Genomic DNA, 18481 nt, shown 5'->3' with positions numbered 1-18481 from the left:
TTTTTTTTTTTTTTTTTTTTTAAAGTGGTATTTATGGAACCTCTAGGTCTCCAGTTGAAAGCAGCTGGTTAAATGTCTTGGGGTCTTTATAGGCTCCTCATCAAATTTTGTACCAAGAAAAGACCAGAAAGCCCTCCTCTTCGCATTGGTTTCAGATGCACAAATGACAAGTGACAGCACAGCGTGAGGGAGATTCATGATGTAGACATTTCTTTTTATTGATTTACCTGATGGTTTCATGACCCATGTGTCCCATCTCCTTGTTTTGCCTCACAGATGTTGATGAGTGTGCTGTAAATATGGACCACTGCAATCGAAATGTGTCGGGCTGTATCAACACCGAAGGGGGCTACGTCTGCAAATGCCTGGAGGGCTACACTGGAGATGGCGTCCATTGCTACGGTACGGACATGAGTGAGGGCTGTGCTGGTTCTGGATGGCCGGGACGGGGAATGAGCAAGAGACATGTCTTATGATTTGGGCTGGCCTTGCATCAAGATGTGAAGCTGTCAAATGAGCTGTTCGGATTCTTTTTGAAAAATCTGGTAGGGGCATGGATCCTAGCAGTGGTTCCCCCAAGACAGATGACATTTATCTCTTCTTCCTTTTTGATTCTTTCCTTCCTGTTTGAAGTGTGGCAACCTCAGCACCTGATCAATATGCGAAGCCTGTAGCTGTCAGTGGATTCCTCCTCTTGGTGTTTGCACTCTTTTTAGTAGCTACAGCAGGAGAGAGGGGAAGAGGGAAGGGGAGGAGGGAAGGGGAGGTGAAGCAGTAGATCTTTATTGGAAATCGTTGCCATGAATATAAACGAAAGCAGGTATTGAGTGTGTCATAATACTCATCAAATAATTCCAGGTCTGTTTAATAGGCATGAGGTTCAAGGTGTTGACACTGCCAACTTGAGTACATTCAGAGTCTTGTTAATAATCAGACCCACTGATTTTCCCATCCAGCTCTAATGCCAGGTCTTTAGTTCATTCCCTACATTTCTTAATTTTTTAATCCATTTTAGCAGCAAATATGAATGAACAGGAAGCTTTTTGCCCACAGTATTTGACTAACACACATTTTGTTCAGAGCTTTATGGGAGTCTTGGCTTCTCTTTTGTCCTTTTCTTTTTCCTTTCTCCTTTATAGCCTAATTCAAAGCCCATTACATTTGACCCAATTCTTACATAGTCTTTACTGGACTTTGGTTCTTCAACATGGATAAGGATGACTGAACAATTAAGAACAATATCATTATTATGGGCAGGATGTAGAAAGTATCAGAAGCAGGAAGTTCAAGGTGACATTCTGCCTGCGGTGGTCGGAGATCCAAAGCTCACATCTTTGAGGATGTTTGTAAGCACAGACAGAAGTGACAAGCTTCTCTTGCTGTCCCAGCACCACCTACAAGGCATGTCCCCAGGCAGTCCTGGGCTCGCACTGTCTGTGGTATAAATTTTCTCTATTGTTTCGGGCCAGATCCTGTTAATTTTACTGTAGAAAAAGTCCTAGTGGTTTAAGGAATAATTTCACACAAATTAGGAGGGTAGATTTGTAATTTTCTTTCCCCAAAGTAGATCTGGCATGTGTATTCTGCTGAACTTGAACATGGCATAGAAAGTACGCTGGCTGCTTGTCCATCACATTTTCCATGAAGGTGTATTTGCAGAGGGAAGGTCCTTAATGTTTTTCGCCACTGCCAGGAGACTGCAATGCTGCACATGCTGCCCTTTTAACCGATGCTCTGAGGCATTTCGTTCTTCTAACTGCAGACTCTTTGGGTGACAGATATTGATGAGTGCAAGACGGGGTCCCACACCTGTGGAGAGAACTCAACCTGCATAAATACAGAAGGAAACTTCACTTGCTCGCGCGCTGATGATGCTTCTGGAACTGGCATCGGTTGTAGTGAGTAAATGGAGTGTGCAGTTAAAATGAAGTGGCCCTTAACTAAGAACTGTGCTTTTGGATAAATTGTTATACCTGGAAATTAAGGAAATCCTGGATAGTGGCATATTTGGCACCTTGTGGATCCACTCAGCATTGCTTTAGGAGGCTGTTTTGAGGTGGGCTGAGACCAGATCTGAGTTTGGTTTGGAAATATCTACATTAAGGTTCAATGCTAATTTTTACTGTCTAAATGTAATGACACATCTACCTAACGGCCTTTAAAATCAACAGTAAAAGTAAATGCTCCTTGGAGGTAACATTTTTGGAGGTGGTTTCAGTCGGTGTCATTTTTCAAACTCTCTGTGCCTTCTTTCCCTCTGCAGAAGGCGAACACAAGAACCGCACATAATTTAAGTCCCATTTAATTCTTGGGAATAAGCTGGTCTTTCAGATCCAGTGGCTAACTTTACAAAAGGGCTCTTAAGCTCTTTAGAAAACCTAGTTACAGATTTAATGTGTTCAGCAGTAGTGGCTATGTGACCCTCATTTCAGTGTGACAGCAGCATTCTCTGAAGATGTGAGCTGAGTGACTCATCAACTTACTCTGCGTCAGCACTCTTCATTGCAGTGAATTTTACTCCAGATCAAGTGACTCTCTGATGATGGAGGGACACTCTGTGATTGTCACAGATCTGTTTCTGCAGAAAAAACCATAAGGAAATGGTGGCTTTTTTAAGTAGAACACCTATCAATATCTCCACCCCCTTTTCAGTTACATAAGCTTTCAGTAGTTTCAATTGTCACTCAGGAAATTACGATTTTAAATGATGCATGACTTAGAAGTAATGCCTTCGAGGTCCCTCAGCTGTAAATCTGATCTCGTGTCTTCATATATGTTAATACACTGTTTTAATTCTTTACATAATACGCTCTTTTAGCAAGCTGAAATTTTCTTTGCAGAATGCAGTCACACCTGAGGTTCACTAAGATCACTCATCCCTTTCCATTCAGGCTCTTTGCCATGGCAGTTCTCCTGAAAATTAAATTTTAAAAAACAAATGTCACTGAAGGTCATGTTGCAATAAAACTCATGTGAGTCATCAAACTGATCCCATAAATGTATGAGAGCGATTAGGTGCATTTGTGCTAAGCCATACTGCTAGAAATTCTTTGCCATGTAGATCTTTGATTCTGACCTATAGATTAGCATCAAAGCAGGCAAGAAAATGTTTGTTTTCTGTAAGGGCGTGTTTGCACTGTAGGTCATGCTGTGCAGAGGTATTAGAGCTACCTTTAAAACCAGTTCATTTGGATATCTATGCAGGTGACAGTGTGTGTGGTTCAGAGCAGTCTATGCATATGTATGATTTACCATACCCTAAAGCTGCATAAGTTCTAAAAATAATTAAAGCACAAGGAACTAGACAGCTAACGTAGTTTTTCTTCAGAGCTGTACTCACATGTCTACATAGACAGAACACAGCCAGCCTCTGTGGGTCTTTCATTGCAAATCTAGAATGAAGCATATTTAGTATTTTGATCTAAAGTTCTGTGTGCCTGAATGTGATAAGCAGCATAAGCAAATAGGTAAAAGACAAGTACTTGGTCAAAATTAGAGATTTTTACCTACACTCCTATTTTGAAGTTTTGGAACTCTTTCATAAGATCACATTGCCAATGCAGCCAAAAGTTTGAGATTTCCTTGTGAAATCCTGTGTTTCAGAATCTACTGTGTCCCCTACTGCTGTCAGCAATGAATACCCTACACACCCCGTGCAAGGTGACTCTGTAGGATGCCCTCCTTCGTACGAGTCATACTGCCTCCATGGTGGAGTGTGCAATTATGTTTCTGATCTACAGGACTATGCCTGCAAGTAAGTACAGAAATTTGTATTGTCTGTGCTGATGGTGGCAGTGAAGTATTTGTCCGTAAATTACCTGTTCATCACTCATGCTACCCATTATCACTAACTCTGCTATTCTCTGTAAGGGATCACTGTAAGTTTCTGTAAGTGGTCACTCCATGCACACTCATTGCAATTAATAGTAGGATTGGATTTGTTCCCCAAGCACTTGATTCTTTGCTTCAGAAATGTGAGATAACTTGTTAAATGACTTAGTGCCCGTGGCTTTGTGGAAGAGGTGCTAGGTGCTTGCTGTCTCTGCTGTACATGTCGTGCTGACTTGTAGCTCCCTGTTAGCCTCGCTGTTTGTGTGTAGCACTCACTGGGATGGAGGAGGACACTTCTGTCTTATCTTCTCTGATTGGGACCAGGGAGGAGAAGTCTGGTGTCAGCAATGTTCCCTTACAGTCGGAAGAGTCTTGGTCCCTGGCAGAAAGGGTACAACATGATGGTCCTCCTAAAAAGGAGGACCAGTAGCAATGAGACCTCAAAAATGAGACCTCCTTTTTCCTGTTGATATTTTTGTGAAGCCTAATTCTTGGTTCCCCAAATGCAGTTACTGATGAAAGCAAAAAATGAATCTCATATTTCCAGAAGTCAGCCTTGGGCTGGTCAATGTGACAGCATAGTCATGTACCTACATGAGAATGAAGTGGATGCTTTATGCTGTGGATTTCCTGAGCTCAGCAAAGTCATTAAAGGAGATGGACCCATGGTCATCTCTGGTATTTGTTATGAATTTTTGATGTAAATTTTAGAGGCATTAAAATCTACCTTTTTTGTCATCTCTGGTATTTGTTATGAATTTTTGGTGTAAATTTTAGAGGCATTGAAAACTACCTTTTTTCCACCCCATTGAGTTTCTCCTATTGAAACTGAAGAGCATACAACTGCAGAACTTCCCAATTGGATCGTATCTTTTTTTATTTATTTGTTAGGTGTTACTGCATAGTAAGCATCCAACTGTATGTATTCTTCAGTGCTGGAAGTGGAAGCCGTTTAAAAAATTAAGGAGCAATGATGCTTAACTGTGTTGTTGGGGCCAGGGTTTTTGTGTGGACCTTACGGAGTTCTCACATTGCTGAATTCTCACTAGATGGCAGCGTTCATTCATGTAGGCTGTAATATATTAAACACCAAAACAAAGTAGGGGAAAAATGTTATCTAGCAAAAATGACATACCAAATGTGATTTGTATTTTAATTAATACAAGCTCTTACACTAGAAAGTAGATCTTCTAGCTTGTTTGGAATTTATTGTGATCCTGAATTTAAAAAATAGCATTTTCCTGCCTTTCAATGTACATGCATTCTAATTTCTGACAGAATGAAAGAGCTTGTGCCTAATTTAATAATGAATGCTGATATAATGTTTTCAGTAATTTTGATGTGAGGGTTTCATACACTGATAAGATATTTCTATGTTGGGTTTTACAGTGGTAAAAACAAACAAATAAGCAAAAACTGCCTACAGAAGCTGCTTGTATTAAAACTACAGTGGTAAAAACAAACAAATAAGCAAAAAGTGCTGCTTGTATTAAAACTGAATTATGAAGATATTTCTAACCCATACAATTTTTTTTTTTAAACACTTCCATTCATCTTTTATTTTAAAGTAAGGATTCAGGTTAAAATTTGATTCCCTTAACCAAGCCGCTGTGGAAATACAAGTAAATCCTATGCTGCCTATTTCAAGGAAAGGGAAGCTTGCTACTGAAAGCAGTTAAATAGAAAATCTTAGGGAATCACACAACAGGATTTAAGAGAAATTTCATTTTCTTTACCCATTAGAATCTGGAAATTATAATCTTGCTGTATAATTCTAGAGCTTTACAGTAAAAAAAAGAGCTTTTAAGATTGAATGCTACAGGTTTTGACAGCCATTCCTTTAAAGTCATGTTGTCTTCACCACTACTAAATTCAACCTGATATTTTCGTAGTGGTTGCCAATGGTAAATCAATACACCAGGTGACTGAAGCGATGATCTGAGGTTTCTCCTCCGCCGCCAGTTACCAAGTGTGCTCACCTCCTTTTGGCAGCTGTGTGACGGGCTACGTCGGGGAGCGGTGCCAGTTCAGCGACCTGGAGTGGTGGGAGCAGCAGCACGCCGAGCGGGTGAAGATGCGGAACATCACCATTGCCGTGTGCGTAGCCGTGCTGGTCCTCCTGCTCCTGCTGGGGGCCCTGGCCGCCTACTGCCACAGGTAGAGTTTCCAAACATGCACTGTGAATGCGTGGCACAGGGATTGAGGTGCTGCTGGCGTTCACAGAGGGCTCGTGGTGAAGAACGTGGTCGAAATCACCATATCATCCTCGCTACTCTTTTTCATTTCAGTAATTGGATCTATGAATAATTCAGAAAATTCTGTCACGTCCCTTGCCTGCAGTACTCACGCCGATGTTAGTGAGTGACATGTCTGGGGGGAAGAAGAGTAGACCTTTATTGAGTTTGAAGAGAAGCCAGAATTTGTATTGATGAAAGAGCCATGCTATTTATTTCTTCCTTGAAGCAATAGCTCCTGAAGAGCTCTAGATGTCTGAAACTGTCAGGGCAGTGTTTGGCTCCTCTCTGCTGGCTATCCCATTGGTTTGGTTTTGCTTCCCTTTCAGTGTGAAGTGGCACCTGAAAGTTTCCTTGCCATTGAGAAAAGCAACATACTAACATTCCAATGGCAAACTTCCACAGTGATGCCTCCAGCAATGAACGTGAAAGCAGTTTTCCTGGCAGTCAAAAGAGTAAAATTGGGGATGTGAGCCTAAGGCACATCTGTTGTAAAAGTACTCCCTGGCATTTTCCATGGCTGTAACAAATTGTGCAGGTTTGGGATTCTTCTCATGGCAAAAAGAATCCCTACAGTCACTATTTAAGAAACCAGTCTGATGTGAAATTACATGTCATCGATGTTCCTTGGACTGGAAAGTATTCAGCATCTAATAAGTTATTTTTTTGGCCATGACCTTGGCAGATAACTATTCTCAGAGGCTCTTGTTTAAATGCATATTTATATTTAAAAGTAAACAAACAAGAAGCCAGACAGCAGACAAGAGTTTCCTGTTGCGTGCCGACCTGCCCTCCATGTGCAGGGGTTTTGTTTGTGGTTTAGGGTAATTTTAAAATTAGACTGTCCTGGGCATAAAAAATTAAGCTACAAAAGAAGTTATCTATGGAAGCTAATATTTTCCATTCTTATTTAATGGGTCCTAGCATATCTAGTCCATAAAAGTAGAGAAGCTGCCACATTTCTTATTAACTAATGGTAGATGTCCAGAATTAAAGCTCAGCACAGCCTGGTTTGTTCTTGTAACCTGAGATTCAGAAGCTAATCAGTGGAATAATACATAGAGAACAGACAAATTGTGAGAGTCTTATATTTCCCATATACATAGTATAAACTGTCATGAAAAATAGCCAGAATATGTCTGGGTTTAAGGTGTGAAGATATTAATTCTCTTCCCTTCCTCTCTCTTTTGTCATTTCTCCCTGATTTACCTTTTTTTCTTGACAAATGCTTTTGATCAATACAACTATTTGCCTCAACAACAAGTTTTCAGTTACATACTTGGCTGAATTTGTACTGCAGCTATTACTGGCATAACCAGATCAAAATGAAACCACTGGCCGAAAATCCCTATTTAACTGGAGTCTGGAAACCAGTTTTTGGGTTGAAATTGCTATACTGCTTTTTCACATAATCTACTGTATTTTGAAATGTACTGATCAAGCGTGCAATAGTCCTGTTCCTTCCCCTGTAAAATGGAGGCACCTGTCTCCTTTTAATCGAAGGAAATGAAGTTGGAGACCTACACCTGCCCATATGAAAAATGTGTGAACTGGAGAATACCCAAGTATTGTGTTGGTTTGTTCAATGACTGCAGCCTGTGTTATTCCTAATGTTAGGTTTGTGTAGTCTGACAGTATAGTGAGCCAAGTTGCCTATCTCCCTTGGAAAGCAAGGGAACAGCTCTTTTCCTACAACAACAACAAAAAAATCTGAATCGTGGCTTTCACACCCACAATTCCTCCACCTCAATTAGCCAAGGCCCTGCAAAAAGTGACGGTAGGACTGGGATTAGGACTGAGAAACCCTTGGCCTCTTGCCCGTGCTTGACCAACTAGATTTCACCGCCTTGCATGCTCATGTTCCATCACACACAAAGACTCCTGTGCCAGCCCAGTCCGTCTGGCATCTGTTACTCTGTATGCCGTAAAGTAAGATGTAGAATTAGTGATCCTCTTGACAGGAGCATCCTGCTGAGGACCGTGCCTGTGTGTGAGCTCTGGGCGATGGATTTTATAACTCTTGAGTAACAGGCTTCAGTTTCGTCAGCACTATGAGCTGCAGTGCAGAACAGGCACATCCAGGTGACAAAACATGAACAGCAGCGTGCCAGTGTTGGGAAAAGTAAAAATGGACTGATTTGCCTTACTTCTCCGCTTTCTGCTCTGTACATGTACCCTCAGATCTGCCTCCTATCTGATTTGATATAAACACTCCCAGTCTCATCCTCTACTGGAGTTTTTTTTTTTTTTTTTTTTTGAATCTTTGAATGTATAGGAACATGCTACAGAGAATCTGGGCAGAAAATCCTTGGTGCAGACAGGTCTTTCTTGTTTCTAGGAAAAAGCAAATTTTATTTACACTGTATTTTCATGAAAGAAGAAACCTGTGATAATTACGGCAGATGCACTTCTCCAGTTAGTATATCAATGTGATGTAGAACTAAAAGGAAAATTCCTGTTTTCTTTGGCACATGTATATTAAATTTCATTTAAAATAGATCAAGCAAAAGGATGTTACAACTTGAGACTTCTGGAATTTGAAGAGTGTAACATTAATTTTGTTAGCTGATGTCTAAGAGGAGAAAAAACATGTATGTAAAGTCAGTAAAGATGTATTGATTTGGAACTCAAGCAGTGTAAATGAGCTTTTTTTCTTATGACAGTGTTTTATAAGTTAGGGCCTATTTGGGGTTTTAGTATTGCCTTATATGTGATTTCTGTTTAACTGTAAAAATAAGAATTTTATAATTGATGGAGCTAGACACTTAGAGCTGATTGTTCTTATCCTTTCGTATCCTTTTTCAACTCCAGGTTATGCTTTTGGCTTTTTTTCCCCTTTAGCTAATTCTTTTGGTCATGCTTTTTCCTGGAAATATTTTAGTTCAAATCTTTTTGAGGCTTTCAGTTTGTTTATTTCACAGTAATTTCTGAAATTGTTTTTTCATAAATGATGCAGATCACTGCAGAAGTGACTTTCATCGTTGTAACTATCAGTGGTGTACAAATATATGGCCAGATTTTTATTTCTGAGCTTCACCCACAAACCCTGTTCATTGTATTGGCTGAAACCTAACTTTTTAGAAGAGGAATGGATAATAAATAGAATAATGTAAGAAAACAGAAGGGGGTAGTTAAGATAATGAGGCCTACTGTTTTTTCTAATGAATGACTTTTTACAGATGGCACATTAGATCAAACATTTGCTCACTTCTTACTGACTTCTGTTTCTGACACGCTGCTAGTGCGATAATTGACAGTAATACACCCTTTCAAACCAATGAAAGAAAACAAAATATATATCCCCTCTGTAAGCACCTATAGAATAATGTGTGAAAGGAGGCAGCATCTGTCCCTCCCAAAGCAAAATAATTTGTTTCAGCTTTTGTTCTGTTGCAGAAGTAAACATTTGTACAAGAAGAATCTCTACGCAGAAGCGATAAGAGATGCCAGCAGCCGCGCGGACAATGAGAACGTGACACCTACCAGCAGCAAGTCTCAGGTAACGATATGAATGTGGAGCGGAGAGGGAAGCAGGAAGGATCAAAGAGTGTTAGGGATCCACTTGAGATTATCCATCAAATAATTCACATCTTAAATATATTAAATAACTGCTAGAGTAACGGAGTGCTTTGCTGTGAACCCCAGTTCGTCTTACCTCATTGTTATCCCTGGGAGTTCACAGCTGCCTGGCTGTGTTGCAGCCATTAGCTGGTGTTATTGTTAGCTTTGAACACAACAGTTGGGGAACTGTGTTCTAAATTAAGGAAATGGCAATGTGATGACATGGCGTATCACAGAGTTATTTTCACAGGAAAGTATGCCCTGTGTAAAAAAGGCTTCTTGGAAGCCCAAGTGTTGTGAGATGTTGAACTTTATTTTGGGCGTTGATGAAATTAAATGTCTTTGTATTAGAGACTGCTGCCTTGTAAAGAAAAACAACCGGGATGTTATTGGGCAGTTTGGGAGGGAACGTAAAATACAAATTTCACACTGGTGTAGGTAGAAATGCCGTCATGATCTGGTTATACTGGCCTGTTTCTGTTGTCATTTTTGAAGTTGCATCAGAGAATTTGGCCCCATAAGATCTGATCTCAGGACCTGATTCTCACTATCATTAAAATGACGTTACACTGCTGAGTGACAGCAATTGAAACTTAAAGTTGGCAAAAGTGATATAATTGGCACCTGCAGCTCCTTCTGTGCCCAGTTTGAGACTCCTTTCTCAGAATGGCCGTGGTTTAACCCAAGAGTTTGTCTGCACACATGTACTGTGCAGCTCTGAATGAGCCACTGTAACGTGGGTATCACTGTACTTGTCCAGGTGACATCCCATGAGCTAAGCAGCATGCACTCTTCAAAGCAAGCACAGTCGAAGTGACTACTGGAAAAGTTTACACTTGTAGGGGATTGGCAATAAACTCTAGTGAAGCACATACCTTTTTACTGAGGTAACTGCAGATGTGGTTTTCTACTATAGGTATTGCTGCCAGGTTTTAAAGCCTTCCACACCCAACTAGAGCTGGAAAGGTGCAAGAACCATGTGAATTGTAGTCATGGTCACTAAAGAATTTGACTTTAAATGGCCTGAAGTTTGACCCTCCTCCAAATCTTTGAGTCCAGAAAGAGATGAGTTTGTTCTACTTGGGAGTCTGTTTGAGGGGTTGAATATCATGGAATATTTATAGTGCAAATCCAAGGATTTTTAATCAACCCAAAAAAGTCCTCACAAATGGTTTAGATGGAATGTCTGGCAGGATTTGCAAGTGAATAGCATCGGGTAGCCACCGAAACGCACTATCAAACATATTGTTGGGAGTACTGAATTGACTTGACCCTGGCTAGGACATATTGTTCCTTAGCTGGACAGCTGCTTACTCTTCTGGATCTTTTATTACCAGCCCTTTGTTCCTCCAGGTACCGGCCAGCAAATGTGCTGAATTGCGGCTATGTCATCATTTGTTCACAGCAGAGACAAAAACCACAGCTTGCAAAATATCTGAGGCTGGGAAAATCAGTAACACTTGTTGGGACTGAGAACAGCTCGCTGCCCGGGAGCAGTGCTCTGGGGGGCCTGCAGCTCATCAGCTCTGACCCCACCTGCTGTTGCCCCCACAGTTAACGCTAGAGGTCAATGACATTTTTGCTGAATATACGAGTAATTAGAGAGCTAAGCAATGGACTGAATCAACAAAAAACAAATACAATCTGCTCATCTATTACACACTCATGTTAAATTTCACCATGCATTCTTGTACTGGGAGATACCAAATACATTAACGAAGTAATTTATTGCAATTGGCTTGTTGCAGCCTGGAAGAGAAAATCATTGACCCTTTGCTAATTATTGCTGCACTAATGGATTCCTGTGGTTTCATGCATGTGATTTTCTCTGTGCTGATGTAGCCATTAAGTTCACTGGGGCTTCACGCATGCATGCACTCAGGTTAGAGACTGTAGAGCTGCCAAAAAGCAGCAGGAAGTTGTCCATTTCCACTCTTCACTTAAAATGGATTATTCCGGAGCTTTCGGTAAAAAAAAGAGATTATACTACATCGGGGACAGAAAACTCTACACTCCTCAGCGATTAGAGCACTGGAATAGTTTGTTTGGTGCTATTGATTTACACAGCTTTAATAATCCTAATGAAGGACTTTGTATGGGGAGTGGATGATGTGTATGCTGTACGTGTAAAGAGCTCATGAAATTCACTCCCTTTGTAGCCCACAGTGCTCATTTGTGAGGCTGGGGAGAGGGAGCACAAAGACTTTCTTGTTCTTGCCCATCTAGGTTAATATAGAGGATAATGAGCTTTTACGCTGTCACACATATCAAATGCTAGGTACTGTGATACTGGAACTATAGCTATAAATTGTCCAAGTGTCATTCACTGTTCCCTTCTGTTCTGCCAGGCGAGGCTACATGTAGCTGAGGGTACGCCTGGGTACTTTTTCACATTGGTATTAGAGTCCCATAAGCCAGGCTAGGTTTGTCCTAGGGATATGAAAGCTTTGACAAACTTCTGTACTTGCCTGGATCTTGATACTATTCTGAGGCTTTTCACCCAGCAAGTGTTCTGCTTTGCACAGTCGAAGATATTTTGCAGAACTGTGTGTCGCTGAGTCTCCTCTGGGGGTCTGTCACAGGCAGGTTAGCAGCTGTAAACCTACAGATTTTATGTAAATGAACTGATGCCTAAATAGTCACATCTGCTACATTTGTGATCTGTTCACATAAATCCACCAATTATCCATGTGAACCACTGAATCTGTCAGTCCTTCTGCTGGAACATCTTATCTATAGACATTTTCTCTTCTTCCCTGTCTCTGCTCTTTAGACATCCCCCTTTTCCTGGGTTTCCCTCTTCCCTCTACACTATTTCAGCACATTGCTTCACATTGCTTTCCTCTACCCTTGTTTTTTGTGTTTTTCCCCTGCTCATCACGTCCCCCCAGAGGGTCCTGTCTTCTGCTTCCGAGGTGTTGCTGTGAGTCGATGGATTCGCACACCCCAGGTGGTGCTGAGAGCAGAAAGGGAGGCTCGCTTCCCTCCCTGTGTCTGACAGGGGTTTCCTGCTGCCTGGCTGTGGGTCTCTCTAATACTTTCAAAGTAGCCCTCAGGACTATGGGGAGGGTTGATTTTCATGTACTTTTTGTTCTTGCATCTGGAAAGACTGATTTGCAAGGCAAGAGAATGGGTAGTTCTTTACTGGACTGGGACTGCAGACTTTCCAAAGCAAGAGCAGGGCTGTCATCAACTCAAATGTTTAATTATCTGCAGGGGAAGGGTCATCCCAGAAGCCAGGATGACCTTTTTCCCCCTGCTGTGGTTGGAATGTGTCGCCCTTCTAGTTTGCCTCTTGGGTTTCAGAAAACTGGTTCATTTTATATTAATTTGGGCTCTGTATATTTTGTGCATATTGTATGTATTTGCAGTTTGCAGTTGTTAAGGAGTGCAGCAGTTCTCCAGAGACAAAAGCGGTTGATCTAATTGAGTGTGAGACAACAGATCCTCATCCTGCCTGTCCTTCAGAATACGGTGAGTAGGATTTCCTTCCTTATTAGATCTCTCCTCACCTTTGTACAAGCAGGAGCAGCAGCTGATAGAGGTGATAGAGAAATGAAAATTATATTTCTGGCTTGTTTGTAGCTGCTGTGCACAGAGAAAGCCATGTTTGTATTGCTGTGAAGAGACCGTTCAGCCCTTCACTTTGCAGATCATTCATGAGAAATTACACTACAGCAGTGCTTTCACACTCACAAGAAGCCAGATGCTTCTTGCGATAGTAATAGTATCATATTTTCGCATTTATATAGAACTTCACAGGTTTGCTTCATAGCAAGTGAGTTGTGCCCATCATACTGATGGGGAATGTATATCCTTGGAAATAGGTACTTTGGCAGCCCTTATTCAGGCAGGATAACTGGCACGGTGTGAGGAGTCCGGGTCTCCCCAGAAACCTTTTGACCTGTGGCAGCAACTGCAGTTTTGTGTTAGACAAGGTGTTTGCTTGGGGAGTGTTTGGTGCAAAGAGGAGATGAATGATGGTGTGCCTCCCATCCCTGGTGCAAAGGCAGCGGGCTGCACAGAAGCACACAGTGAGCTTCCATGGCCCCCAGGTTGCCAGCTGGACCACTCTGAGTTTGAGGAAATGCTGCCTTTTTGATGGCAACTGAATCTCCTAATTGCTCAGATAGTGAGACATGATGGAGGAAGACTGATATCCATTTGTCTTATTTACCATATGTACCTCCTAACTACAGACGTTACTAGAGAACCCCATTTGCATCCATCATTTAGAAATACGCAAAGACAAATGTTTGAGGATGCTCGAATGGGCAGACATCTTGCAAGATCTTCAAAATTGCCCATCCTGTCCTCAGACATATGTTGGGAAGTCACTTGATTCATCAGTAGAAAATGTGCCTCACATTTACTTGGTTGGACTAATATTGTGAACATGTGTAGAATTGTATTGTCCAGTGAAGGAAACCTGATGTTTCCCATTAGGAGGCTCTGTTTCCATTTATAGTTTTATCAGATACAGCTATTGGAACAGAAATTTCTCATGATGGGCATCTGAATGTTTCCTAGTTGAAAATTTTAGCAAAAGTTGTTCAACCATTTTAGACAAGACTGGTAAATAACCTGATGTCTTTTCTAACATGTTAAAGAAAGTTCTTATACCATGCCAGTGAACAATTCTGAGCTCTTTTGAAGCGGGGGCTTTAATTTTGCCAGGCAGGTGGTCTTCCTGTCACAGGTTTGCATTTTCCTGTTCTTGTACATTAAAACAGAAAACCATGAAATTTGCCCAAGACAAGTCATTTCTTAAAATCTGAAGCAAGTTCTTGATTTGCCTCTTTTTTTTGTTGTTCTTTTGACATGAATTGGTTTTGTAATTTTCTGAACTCAATTCTGTACTTCCTTTCATAGCTTTCCTCTCTCAAGGCTGCCATTAGCTTTCTTTTAGCTTGATTATTGTGAAGCTTCTCAAACGGCTTTCAGTAATACGTACCCATTTTCTCCAGTGGAAGGGCAGCCTGTAACGTACAACAAAGCACCAGAGACTTTGGCAGAAGAGGAGAAAGATCAAGGCTGTCGACAAGAGGTTCCCGTTGGTGAGAAATTGTGCCAGCCCACGGGAGCAGCCAAGGGGCCCCCCCAGGCTCCCTGGAGTGTCCCCCCCGAGCCCCTGCTGGAAAGGGAGCCCTGCAAGCTCACCCCAGCCAGCCTGCTGATGCAGCCGGACTAGGAGCAGCCTGGGTTTGAGTGGGAAAAGGAGGAAGGATGAAGTCAGCAGAGAATGGGAACTCATGAAATGCTGAAGCAACCTTCATTTTGTTAAAATCTGCCTTAGAAAAAACCACAAATCAGAACAGAACAGAGAAGTCCTTGCCACTGCTTCCCTGTCATCTCTGCTTGGAAGAATTACTGTGAGCAATGTATTAGCAATGAGTACACTGTAAGTATCACTTTAAGGGTCACTGCTGCTAACTTCATTAACTGCCTGCTGAAAGGACACTGAGGGGAAAACAGACTAGTTGGTGATTTGTGAGGTAAGTACTTTCTAATGGAGGTTATTGCAAGTAGTGGTCTTTACACATACAAACACAGAATCCGGAAAACTGCCTTGAACATGGGCAACAAGCACAACTGCAGAGAAACTGGAATGCAAGGTGATGCAGGAAAATGTGTCAAAAATTAATATTTTAATTAAAATATTGTTCGTGGACACTTTAAGCCTCTCCCTAGAACTACTGTTAGGCCAATGGACTTCACCAGAGATATTCTTGTATCTGCTTCTGAAAGTGAGCACCAAACTGGGTCTTGCACTTCTCAGGTTTGGTGGGCTGGAGGATTGTGAGCACATGGTATTAATGATGGTCACATCTATTAAGTTTGCGGGGAAAGATGATTCTTCCATTAAATTTTCCAGTCTACGTTGGTCCTTCAGAGCATTACAGGATAGTTTCTGGACTGAGGCACTGTGCCTGAGTCTGCTTTCAGCCCTGTGAGGATGCATGTTCTCGAGCTGTGTCCTTGCCTCACAGAAGCGTGGCTGGCAGCAAAACTTGGTCCATTGTATATGGGACTTGGTGTGGGGAAAGAAATACAGTCATCTGCTGCTCCAAAAGAACAGGAGTGGGACAAACAAAAAAACATCTCAGTTGGACTGACTTTCACATAACTGATTTGTGCTGCCTGATAAAATCCATGGGATCAACTGGAAAACTACATCAATTTTTCTTGTAACTGGCTTTCTAACAGCTACATTTCCCTTCAAGTTATTTACTAAGAACTAACTCGCTTATAAAGCTCTGTTGTATACAGAGTTGTAGCTTAGTTGTTTATCATCTCAAGTGATTTTCACCACTGGACACCCTAAGGCTGCTTTCAGAAAGTTTTGGAAAATATCTGGAGGTCAGATGTATCACTAATAAAGTTTTAATTGTAAGGGATCTCTCAGTCCTCTGACTTTGAAGCCTACTACTATAACTATTGGACACCTTCTTTAGACTCCACTACAGTACCCACCTAGTGTTTGTTCTAGTCCATTAGCTGGATAATAGTGGCAAATATTGTTAATTTGTGTGCTTACCATCCTGCTTTTTGTTTTTTTAGAATCCTGCCAGGAAGGTATGGGATGTTATCATTTGGTTACTGGGTCTGTAGGCCAATGATGAGAAAGAGTATTGAAAGGCTCTTACCTCTTGTCCAAAACAGTTACACATTTGAGTAACTTTGTGAGTCAGTTCTGAGACCAAGGTGTCTGAATTGCAATAAATATCACTGTTGTGTAGAGAGTTGTCACTTGTTTATCTTCTAAAGTGATTTTTGCTAGTAGTTTTGAATTGCTGAGTCTGCTCTCTAAGCACATCAGTTCTAGATTCAGAAAAATCTTCTAAAATAGGCATTTCCAGAAGTTAGTTGGAACCAGTCGCAACGATGATGCATTCTCTTCTGTGAATGGCAGCAAGGGTACTTCCATGGAAAGAGAAGTGGTTGAGGAGAGTCGGCATAATAAAGTGTGCTCAGGAGAGGCCAACCACTGGGTTGAACCATTACTATTTGGTAGATTTAATTGGTTTAATTTAATTAATATTGCCCCTGGTCTTTCACAGTTCATCACTGACCTTGTATATTTTGATGGGAAGAGAGTCCAGCTATAAAGGCTACGATTCAATAAAACATTTTATTTCCATGAGAGCTAGACAGTAAAATGACTTTGATCCCTGCACTTTGATTATCTCTGAAAGATGTTTGTGTGCTTAAAATCAAAGTCTTGTGTTCAGTGACAGTTTCCCCACTCAAAGGAAATAAAGATTTGTAACTTTGAATCTTGTCTAAACAAAAGTGTTTCAGCCTCCCTACAAAAATAGTTTAATATCCCCCCATATTTTGTTTACCTTGCTTTCCTTCAGTCTAAGGATCTAATTTTAAATTTGGTAGTGTTCGTTACAGAATAAGATAGGAAAATTGAGCTGATATGTTTTTGTAATTAGGGTGGTTTGAGTTTTAAATGTTTCCTAAACTCAGCTCTAAACTCAAAATAATCTTTAGTCTAAAAGCTTGAGATGGTATTTCCACACAAATATAATATATTTGGTTTATTTGTATGTTTATAAAGCTATTGATTTATAAAATAAAATTTTAAAAAGGTCTCTGGTGTCCCTCTTGTTTTAAAAGAAGAGAATGCAAAATTCTGGTTTCGGTTAACCCATATCGTGTCTGTTGATAGCTCCATTGGTTTGATGCAGCTGCAGCGTGGAATGTGTTGGTGCAGCACATGCAGATGTCATGGGTTTTTCTTTCACCACTCAGAGACTCTATGTTAATGAGGATTAACTTCTGCAGCTTACAGGTAGATGCCAGGTTGAATACAGTAAGTTTTAGTTTATTATTTTAGTTATACATTCCCCAAAACCCATTAAAGCCCTGTACTCCTTTTTCTGCACATTTAAATGGCTCTGTTATGAATTTTGCTACTTGTTTGTCTAGAAATATTATCCATGCTTCACAATATGTTTTCAAACTGGTCTCCAAGATGTTATTCTTGGGCTTTATATGCAAATCAGTTGAAGTCAAATGGTTGAATCCTGGAGGATCCTCAGTTTTTTTGGTTAAACTTTTTTCAGGTATGCAAAAAAACCACAACCCAAAGCTTTAAAAATTATTAGAATTCTGGGTATGTAGCTAACTTAGTATTAACCTCAAATCCTACTGGTATACTCTGACATTTAAAAATGAAATTAACATGTGTTATATTAAGCTGTAAAAGAGGAATTCAGAAACATAGGGGGGGGGGAAAAGCTGGACACATCCAAAGTGAGAAAACTTGGGCAATTCTGAATAGTAAGGGAGAAAATGAGGTTTTTTTATTTCAGCAAATCTTGACTTTATTGAAATTGACATTTCAATTCTCTAAAGCCATATTTTCATTGCAAACAAGTGAGGAATGATTCATGCTCATTCATAATGAACACAGGCAATGCAATGGTTCCTAGTCATAGGGATGCATGACACATCTCATTTTAAGTCTCTTTTGCACTCACTTGCAACTTCACGGGAGTTTATCTGTTCAGGCAAAAAATTTCCATCCTGGTAATCTCTTCCAGGATGAAAATGTTTCTAAAAAAATTTCTGGGAAAAAAGTAAAAAATTATATGGAATGGGATTAGGGGGAGCCTCTGCCCTGTTAACATATATTGTGGTTTTGTTTTATTGGGAGTCATTTTATCTCCTGTTACTTCAGGGTGATGCCTACTCTGTTCAGTTAGTCTTCAGGACACACTTGGTGTTATTGCTTCGCTCCCTGATAACTTGCCATCTTTATCTCTGTGCATGTGAAAAAGAAAGATGTTAGTGGCATTAGAAGCCTCCCCCAGAGCCCCAGGAATGCACCCCAAACACAATCT

The 18481-nt window shown here is 40.8% G+C and overlaps 1 protein-coding gene across 1 annotated transcript in view; it reads left to right on the top strand.

The window, feature by feature from the left end:
* LOC104471930 (pro-epidermal growth factor-like) overlaps positions 1 to 14817 on the top strand; it is a gene marked incomplete at its 5' end in the record, with an annotated part of 29014 nt that extends 14197 nt beyond the window's left edge. The window contains 7 exons of the mRNA XM_010087443.1: positions 277 to 402; positions 1779 to 1898; positions 3604 to 3754; positions 5824 to 5988; positions 9462 to 9564; positions 12998 to 13100; positions 14594 to 14817. Of these exons, the coding sequence (XP_010085745.1) occupies positions 277 to 402; positions 1779 to 1898; positions 3604 to 3754; positions 5824 to 5988; positions 9462 to 9564; positions 12998 to 13100; positions 14594 to 14817 (992 nt within the window). The remainder of the gene's footprint in view (positions 1 to 276; positions 403 to 1778; positions 1899 to 3603; positions 3755 to 5823; positions 5989 to 9461; positions 9565 to 12997; positions 13101 to 14593) is intronic.
* Positions 14818 to 18481: the final 3664 nt, after the last annotated feature.

The sequence above is a fragment of the Pterocles gutturalis genome, unplaced genomic scaffold (genome assembly GCF_000699245.1).
Source record: "Pterocles gutturalis isolate BGI_N339 unplaced genomic scaffold, ASM69924v1 scaffold11001, whole genome shotgun sequence".
Lineage (NCBI taxonomy): Eukaryota > Metazoa > Chordata > Aves > Pterocliformes > Pteroclidae > Pterocles > Pterocles gutturalis.
This window is presented reverse-complemented; position numbering and strand designations above follow the sequence as displayed.